At 30.6% G+C, this 24,894-nt stretch overlaps 1 protein-coding gene and 1 long non-coding RNA gene across 4 annotated transcripts; one reads left to right on the top strand and one right to left on the bottom strand.

Moving 5' to 3' along the window:
* Positions 1–138: 138 nt before the first annotated feature.
* Positions 139–24,850, bottom strand: Nep2 (M13 family metallopeptidase neprilysin 2). 3 transcript variants are annotated; one of them, XM_015939698.3, is made up of 17 exons: positions 24,718–24,850; positions 23,919–24,383; positions 6,716–6,849; positions 5,701–5,829; positions 5,443–5,604; positions 5,227–5,310; positions 4,801–5,012; positions 4,520–4,699; positions 4,073–4,159; positions 3,688–3,812; positions 2,783–3,005; positions 2,472–2,648; positions 1,891–2,111; positions 1,561–1,825; positions 1,378–1,473; positions 1,163–1,239; positions 139–1,092 (listed from the first exon to the last, which is right to left on the bottom strand). In XM_015939698.3, exons 2-17 carry the CDS (start codon positions 23,990–23,992, stop codon positions 993–995), a joined length of 2,346 nt encoding a protein of 781 aa, XP_015795184.1. In that variant the 5' UTR covers positions 23,993–24,383; positions 24,718–24,850; the 3' UTR covers positions 139–992. The 3 variants fall into 3 exon arrangements, with proteins under 3 accessions (XP_015795184.1, XP_015795185.1, XP_015795183.1); XM_015939699.2 differs by lacking the exons at positions 23,919–24,383; positions 24,718–24,850 and adding an exon at positions 11,996–12,691; XM_015939697.3 differs by lacking the exons at positions 23,919–24,383; positions 24,718–24,850 and adding an exon at positions 7,867–9,254.
* LOC107371570 (uncharacterized) lies at positions 5,819–7,495 on the top strand. Its single transcript, XR_003083877.2, has 4 exons — positions 5,819–5,960; positions 6,069–6,376; positions 6,463–6,979; positions 7,244–7,495. It is a non-coding gene; the product is annotated as an uncharacterized LOC107371570 (long non-coding RNA).
* Positions 24,851–24,894: the final 44 nt, after the last annotated feature.

Here is a 24,894-nt window from a genome sequence, read left to right as displayed (position 1 = left end):
CGCGAAAAGACAAATGACTCTGGCGTTTTTTTTCAAAAAATCTTAGTGAGCGTGAAACGCGCTTCAATATAGCAATTTTCACTCGACTGGGTATGAAGTTTAATTCAGCCATAAGGAGTTGAGGTATAAACATATTGATTGGAGACAAGAAGTATTTTATTTTTGTAGAAAAAAATGAATTTAATTGCTATAATAGAGTCAGAAGTGACTGTTTGACCCGCAGTCAAAAAGTCTACCAACTACAAAATAGTCAAAGTACAATGAAAGGCGTTATAATCAAGGTAGACAACAGTGAGAAAAGATTTTTTAGAAAGACATGGAAGACAAGGAAAGGTGTAAAGATGATAAGTTTACAATGGTATATAATTTAAAAAGAAAATAAAACTTAATCAACTCAGTTTCTCTTCTATTCATCGAAAATTGAACTAGAATCAATAATCTCTTCAATGTTAATCTCAGATTGTGTATCATAGAGGTTAGGTGCACTGCAATTGTTAGCATGATTCAAAATGTCATACAATAAGAGATAACCATCGATTGTTGATTTTGTTATAATTTCAAAGTTTAAATTGTATGTCATGTAATTTTTGAAAAAATCCATTGTAGTTGATTAATTGATAAAATGAAATAATTGGAGCAGCGTTGAATAATATCTTGAATTTGCCTTTGAGGTGAGGGTTTATGACCAATTTAGTTGATTTGTAGTAGGGTTGAAAAGAATTGAGATGATGAGTGAAGAAATAATGAGAATGATCATGAAGATGTAGGTGATTAAAATGGTGATAGCGATGAGAATGTGATTATGTTTGTAATGAAGTTAAATAGTGAGGGCAAAGCTTTCAAATCAGTACTTTCAAAAATGTACACTTGTTTTATCACTATCCATACCAGACTATTCAAAAAATCATTATCATCACAATAATTAATGATGCAGTAACAATTATTGTTATCCTTAATACTCTTAAGAAGTCTTTAGCAACCTTGCTTTTTTATTACCAAACGTGGCATTTCTTCTGTGGGTTCATTGGCGTTCCTCTTGGACATTTAAAGCTCTTTGAAAATTCTTCGATGTTGGACATTGGCCCAATAACTCTGTAATCAGATAAGTTATACAAAATTATAAGATTATGCCTATTTTTCTGGCAATTAATATAAAATTTACCTGAATCTAGATGGACTGTGAGATCCTAATGATACACGAAGTCGAAGAACTTCTGGGCGATACTTTCCACACCAAACCTACGAAAATGATTATTAATTAATAACAGTAATAATTAGAAGTGTTAATATCTATCGCAAGATATATATCCATGCCCGATTGATCCAATCATATAGGATAGTAGGATGGCTGCGACAGATATTCAATAGAGTACTTACATTAGCAGCACTTATCCAGAATAATTGGTCTGTTGAATAACTTAAACCGGGTAAGGTTGGTTCTTTTCCATGGTCGAAGACCCATTTTTGATAAGCCTGGATATGAAAAAAAGAACAGTTGATATAAGTATGGAAACAATAAGGTTTATTTGAGACCTCCAATCAATCTGAAATAATTCTTACCCTGAAAGCTTCCTTAAGACCGCCATTGTCAGCAATATTTTCTCCTTGAGTGTTAATTCCATTAACTTTCATTCCATTTTCGGGAAGAGTGTAATTACCGTACTGGTCAATAATACATTGAGTACGAGAACGGAATTTCTGATCAGTAACATGATCCCACCAGTTTTTATTGTTACCATCTTTATCGAATTGTCTACCTCGATCATCAAAGCCATGAGTGATTTCATGACCAATAACGAATCCAATGGCACCGAAATTCAGATAACTAAAATGATTTAGAATAAGAAAGTTTAATAACTTGATCTTTTTGCATTTTTATGAAAAACTTACTTTGGTCGATCTTTACTGAAGAATGATCCTTGAAGAATACCTGCAGGGAATTCAATACTATTTTCGAGAGCATTGTAATAAGCATTGACTACAGCAGCTCGAGCGTGTTTGGTCCATTCTCCTTTAAGATTGGGTTTTCGAAGTTTATTAAATGCAAAATCAGTTGACCATTTTCGTAGATTTTGGACATTGGTGAAATAGCTTCTCTCTACCAATGATAACTATTGAAGTGAGAAATATAAAAAGAAAGAATGTAAACAAGCTATCAATCAAAATATTTGATTCAGCTAGAGTTTCCAGGCTGAACAAAGAAAGATTAAAATAATAACTAATCACACATTATTAAAGATGTGATTGATGTCTAATTAGGGATCAACAATAAATAAACATCCCAACTGTTAATTTCCTTGATGACAAAAATTTATGTCAAATTGACAATACTAGGCAAGGTTATTCTGATAAGTGTTTTGCAACAAGTAAATTTGCTCAACTGTCAACCATCGCAATCATTTGTTTCTCAATATTGATGAAATTGAAAAACAATCAAAACTAATCATCAGTAAATTGTTTTGGAAACGTACATTAGTGTATAGTTCGCCAACTTTACTGTTGTTCAAAAGCTCGTCAGGATATCCAATGTAAGAAACAATGGCATTGGCCTTTTCTCTTGCTCTTTGAGTGGTATTTGCATCCATCCAATCAACTTCATCCAAAATCGTTAAGAACTCCTTGTGAATATAATTAACCATTTCTAGTGCCTAATTGAAATAAAAATAAAAACAAAGAAAAAATAGTTAATAAGCATTATAATAAAATTAGGCATTGATTTGTGTTTGAGTGATTAAGTGTCAATGCCTGTGAGTTACATTGTATAAAAAATCATTAAACTAACCATATATTTACTGCCTTCTTTAAAGTGATTTTTAACATATAAAGATGATAATGCAACTCCGAGAGATCCAGTCAAGGAGGACATACATTGTTCCCAACGAGGTTCTTCACGATCTTGTCCAGTTATAACCTTGTTATACTCTTGTGCCAACTCTCTCCATCGTTTACCTAAGGTAGTGTAACATTGAAGTACAATCCTCCACATCATGTAGTTAGCGACGATCCTAGCAAGCAATACAAAATAAAATAGTTAGATAAAACAACGATCAGAAAAAGTATGGATAAAATGATAAAAATCTTGAATGTTTACATTTCCTTGCATGTAAAATAAACTTTACTATCCATTATTATCAAGATCTGTCATTGAAAAAGCTTGTTTTAGCCTGACTAATATTAAATTGACAATCACAGTTCAACTAGTAGTGATAAGTCATTTCAAAGATATCTTTATTCGGTTCAGGTATTGACAGTAATGTCGATGAATGAACATTTAGTGGAATAAACATCGAATCCATAAAATTTTTGATGAATTAGGATTAGAATAGTAAAAGTCATATTGTGAACAAAAGGAATGAATTCCTTGTGATCGCTGATTATTGCAAATTGGTTAAATGGTTGCATTAGCACAATCATTTATTGATATTGTCTAATTGTCTTTTTGCTCTCATTGATAGTTTCTCAACTTGTTTTAAACAATCTCAGTCTTGACTCTATCATTCTCTTTATACAACAATTAAAACTACTAAATACAATTCTTTGAGAAGTGAAAATTGGAATAGGTTAATAGTAAGAAAAAAAGAAGGAAAAACGAAAGTCATCAAGTTATTTTCACTCGATACTAAATAATGTCGAGTAAAGCTCCCATTTAAATTATAATGATCTTGATGATTGTTGATCATTGCTTACCTGCCATCAGTTTCAACAAGAAGTTTGTCCAATTTTTTAAGATATGTTGGAACGTTAACCAAAACAAGTTCATTTGGTGGGATGGGATCATTGAGAAGGTAATTAAAGAATCGAGACCAATTTACCTGGAAAAGGAGGTAAAGGTGAAAAAGAAAAAAAAGGTTGAAGGTGAGATACGGAAAAGGTGAACAGACAGTAAAAAGGATGAGCGAGAAAGTAAAAGGATAAAAAGTGAAGATAGAAGAAAGAAGATGACGAAAAAAAATTGATGATTTACCACAAGTACATTTAATGATGTGCTTGTAATTAAATAAAAACTGGATCGACAAGAATTGAAACCTTATACAAGGTTTGATTTTCAGTTAAAATACTAATGAATACTTACGTTTGGAGCAATTGTCTCAATTTCTTTAACTGTCATCAAATTGTAGAGCAAACTGATATTTCTTCGTTCCTCTCTTGGTATGGAGAACTATCGAGATAGAAAATAAAACATACAAATTAAGATAACGAATCGACGAAAAGTGTTTTCAGTGTTTAAATGGTTTCTTCTAATAATGACTTTACAAAAAACAAACATGAAACAATTAGATTTAAGCATCAGTCCTAACTTATATAAATATCAAAGTTGCATGACTTGACATTCATCAAAGTAAACTGAGTCACATCTTCAACAGATCATACGAATTCTACGAGCATTTTCTTTAGGTATACAATGTTGACTAATGAATTATTTCAGTGGTATTGCAACTAAAGAATCGTAGGTTGATCAAAGAAATCAAAACTTTGATGCAAATAGCAATAGAATAACTTTTTTTGTTCAGTAACTTACATTGGCCAAAATGGTTTCAAATGCAAGTGCTTCGAGCATATCTTTTTCTGCCTTTTGACGATCAGCACCCAACATAACTGCAGATTCAACCATCAATTTGTAGTAACCCTGAACTGCAGAGTCGTTGAGACCACGGAGAAGATAGCTTCTGTCAGGCATACCGAGAGTTGCTTGATCCAGCTAAAAACAAGAATAAGTTGTTATCAAATAGGACCAAATACAAATATTAGCCTGAAAATTCATTTTTTCTGGTCTATCGGTCTATCCTAAACTCCACTTACATCAATTACATGTCGAGTATTATTCCGATAGTCGGTGTTAACCGATAAATCCATCAAAATATCATGACTGAAACCAGCTTTCCTAAATTTGATCAAACTATCGAGCCAATTGAAAGATGATGCATTCCATTTATCTTGTTCCAATACAGGCCAACCTCCAAGCTCATTCAAAGTTTCAAGGACAGGTTCATTACCAACTCTCTCAATTTCAGCTGATGAATAGTAATGTCCAGAAAAAGAAAGAATTAGTAATATGATCATAAAAACAATTTTACGCAATTATATCCAAACAATGGATGACTTCGAAACAAAAGACATTAAATGTAGCAAGTAGAGTGTTTAACTACCATTTAATCGAAAAATGATTGATAAAAGACAATCAATTGTTTCCAGCGCCAAAGAAATGTTAAAATAAAGTATACTTACTCAGATTCATGCATGATTTGTACATGCTTCGAAGCATTGTGTAAAATCGAGGCTCATTAGGCTCAGCTTCACTCTCAACCAAAACTTTGATTAAAGATGATTTAGGAAAAATAAAATAAAATAAAATGACGTTTAATTAAAATTTATCAAATACGAGAAAATTACTTTTTGATAAAATGTAAACAGAAAAATCGTTGCACTTGATAAGTTACTTACCTCTTAACTTGTTATTTAAGTCATCTTGAATTGCGGAAAAAACTGAAACAGAAGTTCTATCCTCTGGAATAGTATGACGATCAAGCCATCCTCCGCACGCAAATTTGTAGAAATCATCGCATGGATCGACGCTATTGTCAACATTTCTTATAATATCAGCAGCTAATAAAGAAAGAAAAATAAGAGTTAAAAATGGCAATTGTCTGCTGATGACCAAAAGTTTAACTGATAAGGTTGTCAGCAGCAACGTAAGCTTACCCGCGGAAACACATCCTTTTGTTAAACAAACAGTTTGTTGTGATTGTGATTCTTCAAGTGAATTGTAGATATGGTGATCTTCTGCTCCTATTAATTTATCTGCGGTAGCACTAACACCAAGGCCGTTTACTATATAATACCATTAATCAGCAACAGATAATTGACGATAAGGGAAAGGATGATGTAAAGATGGATTTAAAGAAATACAAAGAAAAGATTTACATTAAAAACCGTTAGATAAACAAGTTAATCATAAAATGGTAAGAATTAAATATTTTTTGTTCGAAAAGACCGGTACTCGAAATGCCAATCACAAAAATGAAAGCCTTGAAAGGGTAACTAATCAATTCTCTATTGAACCAACACAGCAAGCTATTATGGCAAAACTATGGAAATGATGTAACGGTCAGCCATGAGATACATTGCAACTGATTATATGGTAAAAATACATGGCAAATTTGGTTAAAGATGAATCCTGTTTTCAGTGTTGATTTGTAAAGACATGGCACTCATTTTTTTACTCGCACCTTGGAAAATTCCTAAATGATGAACAAAATTGTTGGTTATTGAATAAGTAAAGCAAATAGACAGGAAAATAACCATTCCTTCAACCCTAATTGGTTTCGATTATGAAATAATGCAAAGGAAAATGGCAACTGGTGTTAAGCTTTAAGAGGTGATCACAGATTAATATTTGTTATTCAACATCCATACAGTGATTGATTAATTGGATAATTATATATTCACTGGTGATTATTTTAGTGTCAAACAGTCATCATAGAATCACTGGGAAACTGGTTGAACAAAAAGCGTTTGGTGTTTAGTGGAACAAGCGAAAAGTAAAAAAATTCAACAGAAAGGGATTTGAAGGAACGATGTAAAGACACTGTTATGTTGCTGTTTACTGATGGTTCTCTTTTTGGACGGCATTATCGAGCAAAGTTATCGGAAGAGGTTACATTAAACGGTTTCATGGGCACAAAATTGGTGTTGTCACTGGTGAATAATAGCTTACCTAAATTAGCGTTATATTGGTAGGCAACAAAAGCCAATGCAATGGTTAGAAAGAGACACATGACTAGCGAGACAATTGCAATTGTGCATAAGCCCCTTTCCATACGAGTCCGACGATTCCACCAAGGAGGGTTTCTATTTATATTGAGCCACCAGGAGAGACAAGGAGAGCGAAAGAGTGAGAGAGAAGGAGATGAAATGGGGGAGAAATAAATAAATAAATTAGATTGCCGTTGATAATTAAATTAACTGGGAAACACTGATGGTGAGTTACAACAGAATGGGAAGAGAGTTAAAGTCATAAGGTAGTGTAAAAGGAAGAAAGAGAGCAAGAGAAGAATGATTATGTTATGGATAAAGGAAAGAAAGACAAGAAAGACTGAGGTAAAAGAAAGAGATTAAGAGAGAGAAAGAGAGAGAGAGAAATGTCCGAATCACGGAGTCATCAGGAAGCCAATCCGATGATGTTTATAATCATTCTCATAATCTTTTTTGCATCTCTTCCATCATCATTATCATCATAATCCAGTTAGTCTTCCGAACTTGAGGGATACAGATCAATATACCCGCCTCCAAAGCAATCGTCTTACTTTGTTATCTGTCATAACATTACATTTTCATACTGGAAATAGGATTTTAACTTGTGACCTGAATACATTGACTATGGACTGGTTTTAGCTCTGTGACTTGATGGCTATTGACCCTTACAAGCCTGGTCTAAGCGTTACTTTTTTTATCATCTTTATTCCTATCATCCACATTAACATCATTTATATCTTCACTCAGATCCAGTTTCAGTTCATTTCAATTCACTTCACTTGATCACCAATTTTAATTTTGGCCTGACTCATTGTAAAGAACAGCAAAATTCAAATGTAGATTGAATAAGGTGTGTCATCTCGAACAAAATTGAAATCAAATGCCTTTTGGGTCAAATAAATTGAACAGTGAAGGGGATAATCTGAACTGGTGTTGATGGACACATATTAATTGATTCATCAACTTTAACATAAATATAACATGAAACGAGAGAAAAAAAACTAAATTTATTTTATTTCCAACAGAAACTGGCTGCACAGAATGAAAAGAAAGCTTGAAAATCACAAGATGGAGATGAACGTATGGATTGAACTTGAAAGTTGATCAACTTACCCTGCCAAATCATAAGAGCAGTTATGTTTAACACAAATATCATCATCATCATCATCATCACCAGTACTACAACTTGCAGAAGAAGCTTCAGATGTAACAGTAAATTTACAGAACGAATCCTTAATGGAAAGAGACGTTAAACCAATAAAGCTGACAGTGTCCTTAGGTGATAAAACCATTGTCAGTTAACAAAGTCATCAAATTAAACTTTAATCAAAACAAATTTAAATAACAAAGCAGCGAAATTACAAAATTCATTTGTCAACGCAAAATAACATGAAAGAGCGCAAAGATGATCAAGTATACAAGACGCTTGGACCTCGAAAAACTGGTTAAACACAATAAGCACATGAAGCACCAATAAACTGAAGATCGAAATCGAGTTGATAAATGCCAGAAAACTGCATGATTAATGGTTACAATAAAGATAACAAAAGCATCAATAGATCAACAACAATCATAATTAACTGCGAAACCAAAAAAAAGCAAAGTGAAAGATTAATAAATTGTACAATTATGAACAGGAAGGAAACGTTGGTTAAAGGTAAAGTTGTTGAACAAGCAACCAAATCAAGGAGATTAATCAATGGATCAACTTTATTTGACTAAACATGTAAAACAAAAATGCAGTAAAATTGGTGGATATTTTGCGATTTTATCAATTCAAATAACGTAATAAACATCAACACAGAGAACGTGTTGAGCTTTACCAAACAAACAAATGAATACAACTGAGAATGGCGATTAAGATGATGATAATTGTGATGATGATTGAAGGGACATCAAAGTATGATATTTTGTTTCTTGGAGGAAAGTATCGCCAAAATGAATTACAACAAAAGACGATCAAAATGACATAAGATGATTATAAAAGGATGATGATTGTGACCAAGGAAAGAAGGCGAAATTTAATCAAGTTAAAAATAATGATTTTAAATTTGTTCTGGTCAAAGTAATTTATTACTATTTATCCTACTTTTTGGGTCAAATGATGACTTTCTTTGCTGTCTCTTCCTTCAACATTTGTCTCTCACATACAGGAATTGTGAATGTATTAAAGGTGATTCAAAATATTGAGGATAAAAGATGATAATGATAATTTCATCTTCATGGACTGAGAAAAAAAAGATGGAAAACTAATATTAAACGTAAAAAACGCATAAAATTCAATTGATGCGTATTGAGCAAACAAGAGTCAACATAGTAAAGCAAGGTTTAAATATCTTATTAATTTACTGATGGAAATTATCAATTTTTATAAATATTCATCGTTAAACCGAAATACTTCAATTTATTAACAATCAAATAGTTATTACAATTGTTGATTTAATATCCGTTAAGATGAGATTAACCATTATTTTGGCAAAAAATAAAATCCAAAGTAAGAGTTAAAATTGTGTTGCCATTTTCACGTTCATATTACCTCAATTTACCCGTTCATCTCTTGAATATGATAATGAAAGATTAAGATTCGGATAAAGATCAATTGGATAAAGTTGGAAACATGAAATTAACTGATTCATAAGGAATCATCAATTGTAACAATCTAAATGTGTAATCGAAATTGTTTGACCACGATTTATTGTTATTAATTGTATGAATTGTACCATTAAATCTATTCTTGGAAATCATCAACAATTCATTTCTTGAAAGCAAATTTTCCCTTTTCAATGTTGGTTAACATTGTCATGTAATTTTATGAATAATACATCAACAACTAATTTCACGTTAACAATTAATTTGCAAAAATTGTTAGCTAATTGTGAAAATAAGAACAAGAATAAAGAAGAGATTAATTAATAGCAATTAATTGTTGAAACATAAAAGTGTTGAATTCAATTGTTGCAGGTTATTCATCTTTACATGAGATTTAAGATGTAAACAGTTTTAGCAACTTATCAATCTGAAAATGATTTACCATTTATTAGATTATTAATGAACAATTATGATAACTGAAGGCAAGTTTCAAGGTTGGAAATGTTTTCTTTTTTGTTCAGCTTCTGTAAAAGTTCTGGTTTATCTGGAAATGTATCAAGTTATCTAATAATTGAAAAGTTGAGTTAACATGATTTGCACCCAAAATTGATCACTTTGATGATAAATTGCATATTTTTTTGCTTCTCTCTGCTTACCTTTCAAGGTAAGGGGTAATTGGATTGGAATTGAAAAATGTTGAGTTAAATGTTGAATTACATTTTTGCTTCTATTAATCAACTTCTATTAATTCAATCAATTCAAATATTTAATGGAATTGAATCGGAAATAAAGCAACGACAAGGAAATAGATTTTGTCAACTGTTGATCAACTGTTGATTAGCCTTGCATTTTAACCATTAGACCATTTTGCATTATCGCAGTTCATTAAAAAGATAGACTTTGATATAACTTTGGATACCAACAAAGTGTCAAAATGTTTAAAATGAATAGAGTTTTTAACCCTTTTTTCCCATCAAATAAGCTTTCTATTAAAGTTTACTTTAATTTCCTTCTCATAACTTTTTTTGGCAACGCATCAAGTGAGATCAAAAATAACATTTAGATGAGTAAAGATGATGATATTATAATCATCTTTTTCTTTTCATTTCAGATTAAATCATCTTTTCGATATTCATATTGACATTATTGTCAAGCTTGATTAATTTTATATCAAGTGAACCCATTGAAGGCAACACAAAAGTATTTCAATGTTAATCTGCAAATTTGCTTGTAAATTGTTGAGTCGTAAGGATTGTCAAGTAAAGGATTAATTTTAACTGTTCAAGTATTGGCTCATTTTTTCCGTGTTCAACTGATAACATTGTTTCATTTGAATCTGGTTCATCAAATTGAAACAATTGCCGATCTGATCATTTCTTTCAATCTTTATTTTGCTGCCAATTTTTGCTGTTATTCATAGAGATTCATGGAAAAGGTCATTGATTTCATAAAAATGAAAGTTAACGGACAATTGATTAACCTTTTTGGTTTCTCATTGCATCTGCAGTTTACTTCAACAATAGGCATTCAATTGATGGAATTAAAAGATTGCAATTTTTAATGTTAAACACATCAATCAAAGTTTAGACCAATTTTGATGATTCGTTCAGTAAAAGGGTGAAACTTGAACTGTAAACTTGAAACATTTGAATTTAAAAAATTATCGTTTTCTATGGAATCTATTTGGCTAAGCTGTAAAAAAAGACAAAAAGCCATCAAAAAGTTCACCTTTTTACGCGCAAGAAATTGTGATTTTACATTTCATTTTAACACATTAATAAAGATGATAATAAAATAAAGGTTTGATCTGTTCCCTAGTTTATCCTCCCAGTTTATGGGAAGGAAATGAAGATAATTGAGAGACTATTGTGGTTATCATGGCAGGGGGTGATGAAGATGAAGATGAGGATGGTTAAGGTGTTAGAGGTAGATAAACTTGTCAATTTAACATCTTTAGTGAGTTCATTGTTTCTCCTCAAATCTATGGATCATCATTATCAATGTATCATTGATCATTTACATTATTTATGTAAATGATCTAACCCAAAATGTATTAACATCTAAAACTTTGAACCAAATGCTTGTCTTAACTTAGCAATTGACTAACTTGTTGCTTTGATTAACAAACAAACTGAGCTTGAATTTGTTGATCATTAGAAACAATATTTGCAAAGGAATCAAATATTGAATTCAATTGGAACGTGAAGCAATTAAGAGATCAGACTTTCATTCAAAACCATCTTGACTTGAATAAAATTATAAGCTAAATAATGGATGAAGTTTGATGAAAGTGGCTTTAATCGGGATTAAGCTTCTAAAGAGACACTAATTGTTAACCAGATTGTTCAACTGAAGCAGCATTTGAGCTTGAATTAAGACCATATAGCGAACCTCATGATTCAACAGATAAATCAGTTTCAACCTTGATTCAAAATCAAGATGAACATTAAAGTGAACAACTCTAATTAACCAGGAATATTTAGTCAACAAGAGAAACCTGATCAAATGTTTACTCTCCATCCAAACAATGTTAGTCTTTAATTGTAACATAAAGGTATAAAGAGGGAATCACGTCCAAACAATTGTCATAAATGTTTAACTTATCAAATAAAGGATTAATTTAGAGTTTTGTATTTTATAATTTGCAGCTTACCTTGACATTGTTGAACTATTTGTAGATTTGATATCAGCCATTGTTACACACAAAAACACTCACAAATGCACAGAAAGTAGAGATGAAAATTTTTCCAGTAAAGAATCAAATTGTTGTGAATGAAAGCTTGCAATTAGTTAATCATTACATCAAATGTTGTCCACAATGATTACAAAAATATAAGACTTTCTTATTGTTCCTGAATGATGAAAATGATGTTACTCTTGTAATTACAGTTAATCAATTGATGTTGCAGCAACTGTTAAGGTCAATCAAATGCAGTAATCTTTTTCTCAGGTAAACAATCAACTGAGAAGTTAATTATAAACAATGAAACAACACACAATAATCAAAAATATATTTGCAGTTAGAATGAGCAAAAAAAGGTTAAATCAGTAAATGATTTCCTTAATTCGGTAAAGAGTATAAATAAAGTAATAACGATTTAGTTTTTGTCTCAATCTCTTTCTGTGTGAAGATTAAACTTGCAATTTATACAATTTAATTGTTAAAATGTAGATGACAGAAGATGAGGGAAAAAAATTAGTATTTATTGCAACAAAAAGATGAACAAGATGAAGATGATGATGAGAATGAAAGTGTTACATGAAGAGAGTAAAAAGGTTTGAATTTTTGGGAAGAAACAACAAAAAACTTTTTCTTCTTGTTCGCAACTCAACTTTCTTAGTTGTGAAAAAGGTAACTCTGCTCGGGCGCTTTCATAAGAAACATTTATTGCTTAAAAATATCTTCATCTTCATCATCTTTTTCATCCTCATCTTTTTTATCTTCTTCTTTCTCCACCTTTCTCTTTCTCTCTCTCACTTTAAGTCTCTTTACCTTTCAGTAGACATCCTTTTATTCAGAACCTGTTCATTGTTGGGATTAATTAACACATCAACTTGTTCATCTTAACAATTTAATTAGTTTCGATGAGAAAATATATTTTAATTTTCAAAATGTTTCTCTTTTTTTCTGCCTTCAAATCAAATGAACAATTAAATAGTTTAAATTGTTTGCCAGATTTGCTATTGAAATCAATTAAGATGCAAAGTGTACTTAGATTGCAATTTGATAACCAGATGACGTTAGTTGCAATCAAATGAACTTTCATCGGAAATTGTTAATCATGATTAAGTTCATTAAAAGTGTTCAATATCCTTTAAAGTTGATTGGACTTTAAAGTGATAACTGAATATCCAATAATCAAATTCAGAATCAGATTAACCTTGACATTGTTTCGCCAACTCTTGGCTTTGTTGTGCTTTCGTTAAACTTGTCTATCAATTGGTATTAAATTTGGATTTGATGAAATGGTTAAATTAATAGCTGAACAATGCGCTTCCTTTTCATTAAGTTTATTAGCCTTTGAAAGTGTTGGTCAACCTGAGGGTTAATAATCAGCATAATTGTGTAGGTGATGTAATTTGATAATGAAAGTGACTCGATCTCTGAAAGGGGAAATCCTTTTCCATGGGAATGATGAACTTGATTTGAGACAAAATTTGTTGACTTTTCAACTTGTTACACTTCAACTGTGAACAAATTGAAGGTTTAATCAACTGAGGTTCATTTTGTTCAACAAAAGATCAATAATGAATCTTAATGTTGTCTTGTAATTTGATGATAATCTGATGATGGTTTTATGATCATTTTAATGATATTGACATCATTTGAATGTTTAAACTTGAATAGTGTTAATCATTCAACAGTTTTATATTAGCACAAAACAATCGGCAAACACTTTCATTAAAATGATAATAATCATTCATCTTACGGTCATTATTTTATCGTCAATGATTTTGGATTAATTAAAGTGCTGATGCGAGTGTCACTTTAATTGTTGGTTGCTTTCATTATAATTTTTTTACCTTTTTGTTAAACCATTCATTTTGAATTTGATCAACAAATATTTGTGTTCAAATCAAAAAATTGTTTAAAGGTTCATTGAGTTCAATCTTAATGAGAAATACAAATGTGTTCACATCATGATTAGATACTTTTGATTGCATGTTAAATTGTACCTTACAAGGTGAACTTTCTGCTCGGGCTCAGATCAAATCTGTTGCGAGTAAAAGTTTAAATAAATGAGATAAATTTGGGATAAAAAACGTTTTCTGTTCACAGATCAAACTATCACAAGTCATCATAATTTATTTAGATGGTGACAATTGAAATTTATCTGGTAATTGGTAATTCCAAGTGTTTATTTATTAATGAAAGTCTATGAGAAAATCTAGAGACAAAACTGGTTCTGAATAAGATCTTTTTGACTGGAAAATTTTGAACTTTACTAACAAACATATAAATCAATTGGTCATGAACATTACAATTATCTTATCGAGGTTTACCCAAAAGGGCAACTTTCATCAGTTTACATGGTCAGTCAGTAGACATGAACTTGAATAATCCTTGAACTGAAAATTGGTGAACTTATGGCTAATTGTCTGGCAACAAATAGACGGATTAAAATTGAATTAAGTTGGTTAAAATTGATAGGAAATCAATTATTAAATTATTCTCATTGGTTTCTTCAAGTTTGTTCAATAATTTAAAGTTATTTTCCATCAAATCACGAATCAATTGTAAGTAATGTGATTAGGTGATGGCATACAACTAATGGTTAAATTGCTCGATTAAGTAAATAACCATTTGATGAATCATATGAATCTCTTATCGAACGTTTAAAATTAGATTTCATTTCAGCATTTGGAATTTTCTTCAATTTTCTGCATATAATCAACTAGTCGAGTGAATATAAACCCAAATCTACCAAAAATTGAGTAATGATTGGTGAATCAAATGAATCTTGTATGAATTGATAAGTCCAGCAAAAGAGATTAACTCATGTAAATCTGTGTGAGTTTGCTTGATTCATTCACTTTTTCAGGTAAGCAATCGATGTTTCATTTTTGCCTAATTTTTGTAAAAAATATGTTTCTGTTCATTTACAGTTTTAGTAGACTTGGGAAGTTATTGGATTAATAAACAGTTAATGGTGAAATGATTCAGTAATTGGCTTTTTTGAAATAATTTTGATTTTTCTCTTCTTCTTCTTGATATTTGTGTGTTATAAGTTATAACAGATGAAAAATGATTAAATCATGAATGAGGTGAAATTTTTACTCTGCCAATTAAAAAATTGTAATCGGATAAATGTTGTAAACTACTTTACATTGATAAAGAATCACGTTGACTTCAGGTTATTGATTAGCTTGGTTAATCAGTAATATTGACAGGATACAAAAAGGTTGGGTTTAATTAACATGTATTATAAGTTAACTGATTAACTCAATGCGTCCATTCAATTAATTAGTAAACATGAAAATACGGAAGCAAAGTATGAAAGTTAATAAGTCAACAATACAGAGATAAATAGTCAAAAATGACAAAGTTTACCTGATCCAAATTGACAGACATTTAAACATGTCAGCGAATCAAATTCAACAGTAAAATGAACTTTCAACTTGACAATTTAAAATAATTTTGGTTCAACTTAGCAAAGAAAGTAATTGCAGTAAATAAGAGTAAATTTATCAATATCTCAATCAACTGAATCTCATGTCTATTGTTAAACGTATTGATGTGAAATATCGAGAATTGAATTGTTGAGCAAATTGGTAAATAATATTGAATCTTGAATAAAATTAAGCTGTTAACAGGTCAAGGGTTTGTGAAAGTTGATACAATACCAGTTGATTAATACAATTAACTGTCTTAAGAAGGAATGATGATTATGATGTTTCTGATGGCATCTTTTGAATATCATCTAATTGGGTGTATTAAAATAATCAACAAATGTAATTAACCTTTCCATTTCAACTACCAGTGATGATTGTAACAATTGAGTGATCATTAAAGACGATATCAAAATGATAATGAAAATGGTGGGCTGGTTGGGGTCATTGCATGTTAATTGTTGGCTATACTTAAAAGGAATCATCCAATTTGTTCTGATGATCAACATGACTGTACTGGTAATTGTTTATGAAAACAATTTGCATCATTTGTTGTCTAAATTTTTGCATAACAGTGAAATCATTCAAATTATGTTTCAATCCATATTGTGTTTAATTGAATCAAATAGTCAATTAACTCTGGAAATTGTTAAATCGTTCAAACAGATAATGTTTCACTCAATATTTGAAAGTGAAATCTGGTTCAGGTTAAAGCGATTGACACTTAGTTAATCAATTCACACAACTAATTGTAACTTAGATCAGACTGATTTCAAGTTCAGTTAATAGCTTTTGAATCAATTAGTTTGAAAATATTAATCGATAAAAAGAGTTGAAATAATTTCTTGTAAGTTGATTAATTAACAAAATTGAGAGGAAAACAAATCAAGATTATTAATTAAAAGTAATTTGGAAGGGAAAGAAGCAAAATGATTATCAAATGATTACTAATTAACACAGTAAATAGCGTTTTTTTGTTGGTGTGTTGGTGTGTGCTTGTTGAGCCAATTGTCAGTAATGTTATTCAAACATTATGATTGTCAAGATATACAGTTTAACCTAACGATTACAACTGGTTTTGAATGTTACCAGTAAATTTGATGTAGGTTTGATCGTCAATGGTTTAACTGATTTGTTCAATTATTTCCGAAATGTTAGACTAATTCAATCAATATTAACTCACTTTTCATCGAAAGGTAATTGGTCTTGCGAATGCAAAGCAAGACCAGCGAAAAACAAAATTGACACCAAACTATCAACAAAATTGTCGACAACAAATGATATTGTGATCATTATAAAACCTAATCTTGTTCAGGTTAACCAATTTATAGCCATTTTTCCTAATTGCATGACTTAAACTATATTTTGTCAATCAAAATGCTGAGCAACCATCAACAATCTGTCCAACAATTTACAATGAAACGTATTTTCAGCATTTCATGTTTCAATCAATAAACAATTTCCATCTGAAGAGACCAATTGAGCCAATTTACCTAATAAGATGAATGTAAAATGCTAGAAAGCTCAAAACAGAATGAATTTCAATAAATTGATTTCCAAAAATAAGATGAAAGCAAAATCGATATTGAATTTGATGAGAATTAACTTTAGATTGAAACTAATTTCTGCTAATTGATTCGACTAATCATCTTTTAATAGTTCGTTGCAAATCTGATGTTTTGTTTCTCAACTTGACATCCAATTATCATAATCGTGAATTCAGTTTCAATGTAAGAAACTGTTGCCCAAGAATTTGAATAATAATTTGCATTAATCTTTAAATATCGTTTCCTAAACCACAAAAGATGAGCATTGCGAGTGAAATAACTATTCAGTTGGATGGTGAAACAACATGATAAATTGTTATCACTTCCTGGTGATAATACGGACAAAAATATTGAAACAAGTTTCATATTTAACTTGCTATTTGGTTAGAAAGTTTCACTTATTGAAGGAATGATTAAAAACAGTTAATCATGTCTGAGTATTGTGTGAACCTTGTTGTTGCTATTGTTTTTTACATCATCTAATTAACTGTTTACCACCCACTTTGTGGTTGTCATAGTTTTTGAAATGCAAATTTAAATCACCTAAATTTAAATTGTTTAACAAACAATTATTAAATCAATACTGTTGGTTACAATTTGTTTCAAATCTCACGTTTACTGTTTTGTCTTGTTTTCAGTGAAAGTTAATAGTTTTAATAATCACATTTGTTTACCTTTAGGTAATCAAAAAGTGGCGAAACAAACATTTTAAATTGTTAGCCGGAAACAAATTGTTAATCATTTTAACCTGTTTCCCTATCATCATCATAATAATCATTGTAACCATCATTTGTCTTTTCCCGATCAATCTATTAATAAAGGTTATTCGGTTAATTGTTTCAATTGTTTCTTTTGGCTTCTAATTGTTATGGTAATATATTGATCACTTTGATGACAATATCTTTCATCGGTCAAAGTGATTAAAGGTGAAAATCAATTTCTCCTGGTTTCAAGGGTTTAACCATTTTTGAGTGATTCAGTTGGAATCAAATTCTGGTTTTTATTGGTTCACTTCAAAAGGTTTTATCAATTCAATGTAATTTACCTTTTTGAATTGAATGATTTGTTATGATTACGATTGATGATGATAGTTGGAGTTGATTAGTGTAAGAGGCTTAACCAAACAAATACAATAAACTAATTTGTTGAGCTTTTTTAACCCATTGTATGAGTTATCCTTGAACCAGATTTTTTTTCTGGTTACCTTCTTTAACTTCAAATTATAATAATTAACTAAATTGACAATCATCTTGGCAGGTTTATTGTGATTTTCAGGATAATTGTGCTTCCATTATATTGTCATATTACAGTCGAAAAGTTTATTTTAATTTCAATTTTGAAGCAAGAATTACAATTTACAATTTCTTGGGAGAATCTGAGATCTAATCAAAACAATCTCAACAAATTAGAGCTATAATGATAATAATGTAATACAATTATCATGGTGGTAGTAATGATGCAAATGGTGAGAGAGGAAATATTGTTAAATCTCACCTTTTCATCATTCATTTATAATAACAATTTGATTAGAATCAAAAGCTAATCTGATCATCATTTGAATCTGCTACTTAATTAAGATTTGACAGGTTAAACAAACTATAGTTAACTGATCCAACTGATTTGAATTTTGGCACAGCAATCAAAATGCAAGTGAAGAAAGGATTGTCTGCTTCCAACAATTGATTGTTTTTTTCAATTAAATTGTTGTCAATAATGTTTTCTTCAACAGTTGGTTTTAATGACCAGAATGACCAGAAAAAGGAGGATTCAAATGTCAACACTGGCCAGGATTTGAATGAAACCTTTATTGTAAACTAAATTACAGCTTTTACCTTAACTTAATTTTGGTCAATTTACTGCTTCACAACGGTTAATTATTGCGATTACATCTTTAATGGAGTTAAAAGATGGATAAATTATATCAATTTACTATTGATTTAGATGAAACAATCTGGTTGTTGAAGGAATCAAATCAACAAGTAAAATAGCAAATGTGTGTTAATTTGCCAATAAGGTGGCAACACTAATCAAGTTTACAGTTAACACTGTAACTGTCACGTTATTAGATGTTAACACTTATGTAACTTTAGAAGCTAATAATGTATTAATACAATTGATTACAATTGTAATTCCTAATTAACAACGTGTTTGCATTTTTTCTTGTTCTCAATCAAATTAGCCTTAAGCTACTAATTCAATTGTAGTTAGTTGGCTAATCAAACATTGTAAAACCTTGACTTGGAAAGTAATTGTGTTAACTTTGTAACAATTGCAAGTGACTTTTTAATGTAACTCGCTTGCTTTTAACAATCAATGGTTGATTAAATTTTCATTTTTCACTTTAATAAATCATTTTGATTCCTTTTTTCGCTATTAAAGTTTAACACTGATTGATTTTGAAACAGTTCAATGTAATCTACAGATTATTTGGAGATTTAAATGAATTGAGATTGAATTTGCTTAAAATAATTAAATGATTCGTATGTAGGTGTGTGTGTGAGTGTGTCTATAAGTATCAAGAGTGTTTTTTTTCACCACAAACTACCTTTAATGGGAATTGAAAAGTGAAAAAAGTTAACTGATGAGAGGAAGAAAAAAATATGCATGAGACGAGTTTCTGGAGACAGATCATCATTCAGATGATACATCAAATACCTAATCAAATTGAATAGGGAAAAGGTTTTGTTTCACTGTTTTTTTGTAACCGTTCAACAAATGATAATCGACCAAATAAAGAGACAATTGAAAGCAAAAACGATGTGATAATCGTTCAGGTGTGGGTGACAATGTCGACCAATTTACTGATTGTTTCCAAGTTATGATTTGCTTTTGTTTGTTCACTTTTATGGGTTAACAGTCTTGAGTCTTCTTCCTTTGAGGATCTTGGAATTTGAATGGACAAATGGAAAGATAATTGCAGGGTGATCAGGAATTAAACAGGAAAACTTGATTCCATTGATCGCCCACAATTAAGGGTGATTTACAGTAATAACTGAATCAACAACTATGAAAATTGTTTGAGCAAATGTTTCATTGTGACATCAGATTGTTACATTTGTTCAAATGGTTTGACAACCTTTCATTTTGCATTCATTTTGTTCATTCAACTTGGTAAAGATTGAACACAAATAAGTGATTAAACAAAAACGCCAAACAATTGATTGAATATATTTGTTTACTTGTTCAGTATCATGAAGGTATCAAAATAAACTGATCAATAAAAAAACAACACAATCACAAATAGAGCTGATGATTGTTTCAGATTTTTGCTCAAATGTTTAAATTGAAATGAAATTGTTTGAAATTGATTGTGCATAGACAATAGTGGCTGCAAGTTTCACTATTTTTTGATTGCTCGTTAAATCAATTGATGAGAGGCAGTAATGATATCAAAATGATTAATCCATAAGTGAAGTGAACAAAATGTAAAAAAAGAGTTGAAAGGATAAGTCAATCAATTTTGAGGAGAAAAGCTGAAAATAAAATTATTCCAGTTAACCAGAAAACAAAATGCACTCAAATGATACTATTGATGTACATCATGTTTTAATCAATTAACCTAACCAACAAGGTAACTGAGTAAATACAGAAATGAAAATGTAATTCATCAATGAGGATTAATTGAGCAAAATAGGAAACTCTAAAAACATTTTTTTTCTGAAAAAACATCATTAACATGAAACTGATTATAATGAGATGAAATTGAGGAGGAATAAAGACTTTATATAAAGATTTAAATTGATCAAATCAACTATGAAACTGATGAGATGGAAATTTCATCTACTTGATAAATGATGTCGAATGGATTCAATGATTTCTCGTTGAATCAATATTGAAAGGTATTTAGATTGTGATTTTCATCTGAATGAGGAAGACAATTTAACGACAATTGATTAGGATTACACAATTAAAAGTAATCGAGCTTTTTGTCAGTCTTCTTTGTAAGAAACTGGTAATGAGAAGTAAAAAAACTTGTCCAGTTTGGTGAGTTTACACCAAAAAGTATCACTAATTTTATCGTTATACAAATAAATGTTGGGAAGAAAGATGATGATAAAAACATGAGAGCGACCTGATGGTTGAACCAGTTCAGTCCAATATCTTTGCCATCACTCGTTATCTTTATCATCTCCTCTAATGAGCTTCCTTTCATTCACTTAAGTGATCTTCCCAATTAAAAAGCTGCTTCCAGGTCGCTCTTCAGTTCCTCCATCTATTTCCTTGCTTCGACTTCATCATGATTCTTCCCTTTATCTCTTTCTATTTTGACTCTCTTCTTCATTCATCATCATATTCATCGCCATGGCCATAATCACCAACAGGTTAGTTGAGAGGTCATCAAGGTTCGCATTAAAAGAGTTGCAGAAATTAAATAAAGAAGAACAAGTTGAGGAAATTAACTTGGACAATTTAAATAGATGCACAATTAATATTAACAATTTGGTTAAATTGTCAACTCGTGAGTTACCAGTTTGTAATCGTTTCGAGTAAAGGCTTGTGTTTCACTTAAGTGTTGTACTGCTGTAGTCAGTTAATTATGTTGAATAATTTTATTGCCTTTTACCTGAGAATGAGGAGAAACTGTTCGTCAACCATAAACACAGACAAATTGCTTGATGCTGTAACCTGGTTTCACGAACTCGAAGAAAGTGTTTGCAGTGTTTCGTCTTTTTTTCCTCGACTTGTGCTGCTCTTAAGGATTGTTTAATGTTATTAACGGTCCTTTAATTAGGATAATATTGTCATTAGAATAGTATTTAAATGTTACCACAAAAGGCCGTTCGTCTTTACTATCAAAACTATTAGCATCATTTGATTGTCAAATGATCAATAAATGTTGTGAAAAGCATTTGACCAAAATCACAAGTACGAAACAGTCAACAACTGCTAATTACATCATTGTCACGGTAATCATCACCATCATTAACATTGAAGTTAAGATGCAATTAACTTTGTATTTGCACTATTGATCGAATCACTTTCAATGGCTTTCACATTAGCATAAATTTTTGATTGTTCAATTCACACTTGCATGTTAAATTGATAAAGAACCAGCGTAAGCCAACAAAGCACCTACTTGATGAATCGATCAACAAATGACCAAGCAGTTTCGATAAGCAAAGTATACAATAAATTATCATAAAACATGTTAACCATAACTAATCAAGAAGACGATTATTGACTAACAGTGAAGACCATTTGACATTTGAAAATCTCGATGTGCAAAGTGAAAGCAGCGGGTTAACAGTGATCAGAAAGTGAATTTAAAATTGTTTGGAAACAACGAAAACACTAAATCAGTCACAATTACACCAGAGTAACAATCAAAGCATGATATTTGCGATATAAAAGTTACTAAGAATAAACAATTTCCTAATGAAATGATAATAGTTGGTCAAGTTGAACAAAGCAAGGGAATGAGAAAAGGAAAGTCGAGATTGAAAAAATGCGTTTTACTTTAGTTTTAAAACAATGGTCATTGTAAAACGGTAATTGTTTGATTGAACTATGCTGTGATTGGTTAATTGAATCAAGTTTAGGAATGAAATTTGAGGTCAATTTGGAAAGTTGTGTAAATGGTTCCAATGATAATAATGTTAGTAGACTGTTAATAAGCATTGAACATTGTTTGAATGAGACAAATGATAGTAACAAAGTTTACAAATTGATTAATGACAATTGGCTAATCAATAAGGTGCAATATTAGCCAAGTGTATTAAGCTGATTGAAAGGCTGAATCCAAGTGTAAATGATTATAAATGTTAAATATAAATATTTAATGCTAATGAATGGAGAAAGGGTTAAGAATGGTAACAATGGGAAAACTGGTTAATAGTTAACAGCATGAGAGGAGAAGAATTAAAGAGTTAAACGAAAGTGTTTGATGGTTGACAAGTGTTGTGATTATGATGTGACCGGTAAATTAATTTATCCTTAATTACCTGGTTAACCTTCTATACCAAGAATCGAAGGGAAATAACTTGAAGTCAATTTTCTCATTGTTACGATAAAAATGTATCTTCTTATGAATCTCTTTTTTCTGTCGTCAGGTCAATAATATGTATCAAAGTGATTCAGATTGGACAGAGAGACAAATGATGGGAACAAATTCAGGTAATTTAGCTAATTGAATGGCATTAGGATGGTGATGAGGTAAAAGGGAAAAATTGAAAGTTTCAAGGCAAAGTGAATGTTGACTTTTAAATTGTGCTACAGCTTTCAGTTAAGGTATAACAATAATAGTGTTTAACGTTATTAAATTAACTGATAAATGGATATATATAGTTGTGTATTTATGGGTGAAAGTGAAATGATGTATAACGAAAGGATGAAGATGAAACAAAAATGAAGTAAAGCACATCAGTAACGATAATAAATTGGTTGCTGTAGCACGCATAAGAAGGTATCGGGTGAATTGTAAAAAATTTGATAACTAAATAGTTAACCAAGGTCGCTATGAATTACACCAATTAAGTAATAATTTAACATCTTTTTGATTGTGATTTAACTTGTTGATTGGTGTGATAATTGATTAACAATTTATAATTAATAGTAACAGGATGAGCAATCGATCTGTTCGTGTTTTAGTGCGAGAACAAGATTGAGGTGGAAAAGCTCAACTTAACCTAAACCGAGTTAACAGATTATTTTGCTTGGTAAATGAAGAAGGGAATACAAACACACTTGGTTGGTAAAGAAACACTGAAATTTTGAGTATGAATTTTAGATTGTTAATTATACACGGAAAGTAATTATTGATTGTGAATATGAATTTGTGTTAGTAAATTGAATGGGGATTGAAAAGGTGAAAAAAGGAATTGTATGGCAAGAGTTAATGAAAATGTTTGGGTTGCACAGGAAAATGGGAAAATTAACAGAAAAGTATCAGAGATATTAGTCTCTTTCTTTGTCTCTTACCTGAATTTTTCATGATCCAGGGAACTTGTCAAAGTAATTTGACTCTGTGTCACAGGTTGATGATGAATGGGCATGATTGTTTGATTAGAATATAATAATTAAAATGTTGAAAGGTTGGTAGCAACAGGTTTGTTTAACAACAAATCACACAATTGGTTGGGTTAAAGAAAAGTTCAATCTCCTGGTCTTTTCTCGTCTGGCCAATGGGTTATTGACAAAAGGTTGTAATGACTGTTGATGTCGTTTGGTTTCTCTTCACAATCTTGCTTGTCTCATAAATCGAAGTAATGGTCAGTAAAGAAGAGTAGGTTGAACAAGTAGCCAAACCAAGAAGAGATAAAGAATAAGAATGCTTAAAGGAAGAATAAACTTTCACTTCTCAAGATAACCTAAAGTCCATTTGAATGTTGAATGAAGAGGACGCAAAAATGATATAAAGGCAACCCAGCAAGACACTTCTTTGATCTAAAAATTAAATTAAAAATGGAATCGCATTAGTCTATTTTAAAGATAAATAGATGACAGGGAAAGTAACAGTAAAAAGCAGAGTAAAATACAGATAAATGTAAATAAAGAAACAACAATAACATTGATGGCGAGTCTAACCAAAATGGGTGACACACTGGTTGACAAAGGCTAATTATCAGTTGGAAAATATTTACAGTGAAAATGGATCAACAAAGGTAAATAAAAGGAGTAGATTGAATGTCATACAGTCAAGAATCATTAATGGTAAGAGTCGATTAAGTGAAATGGAAAGTTAATTGAAAAAATTAAATAAAACATAAGGTAAACTTACATAGAAAGGGATAAGCCAAAAGGAGTAAAAGTTTGCTTTCCGTTTTCACCAATTTTCAAAAGTCGGTTTCACTCCAAGTTAACAGATCATTAACAGTTGCAACGGCATCTAAAGTTAACAATCAACTGCAATCAATTTAACGATTCTCGATTAGTTTTACTCATTTTTTTTTTCTAC

The sequence above is a fragment of the Tetranychus urticae genome, chromosome 2 (genome assembly GCF_039701765.1).
Source record: "Tetranychus urticae isolate SD_2017Ah chromosome 2, NJAU_TeUrti_SD_1.0, whole genome shotgun sequence".
NCBI lineage: Eukaryota > Metazoa > Arthropoda > Arachnida > Trombidiformes > Tetranychidae > Tetranychus > Tetranychus urticae.
This window is presented reverse-complemented; position numbering and strand designations above follow the sequence as displayed.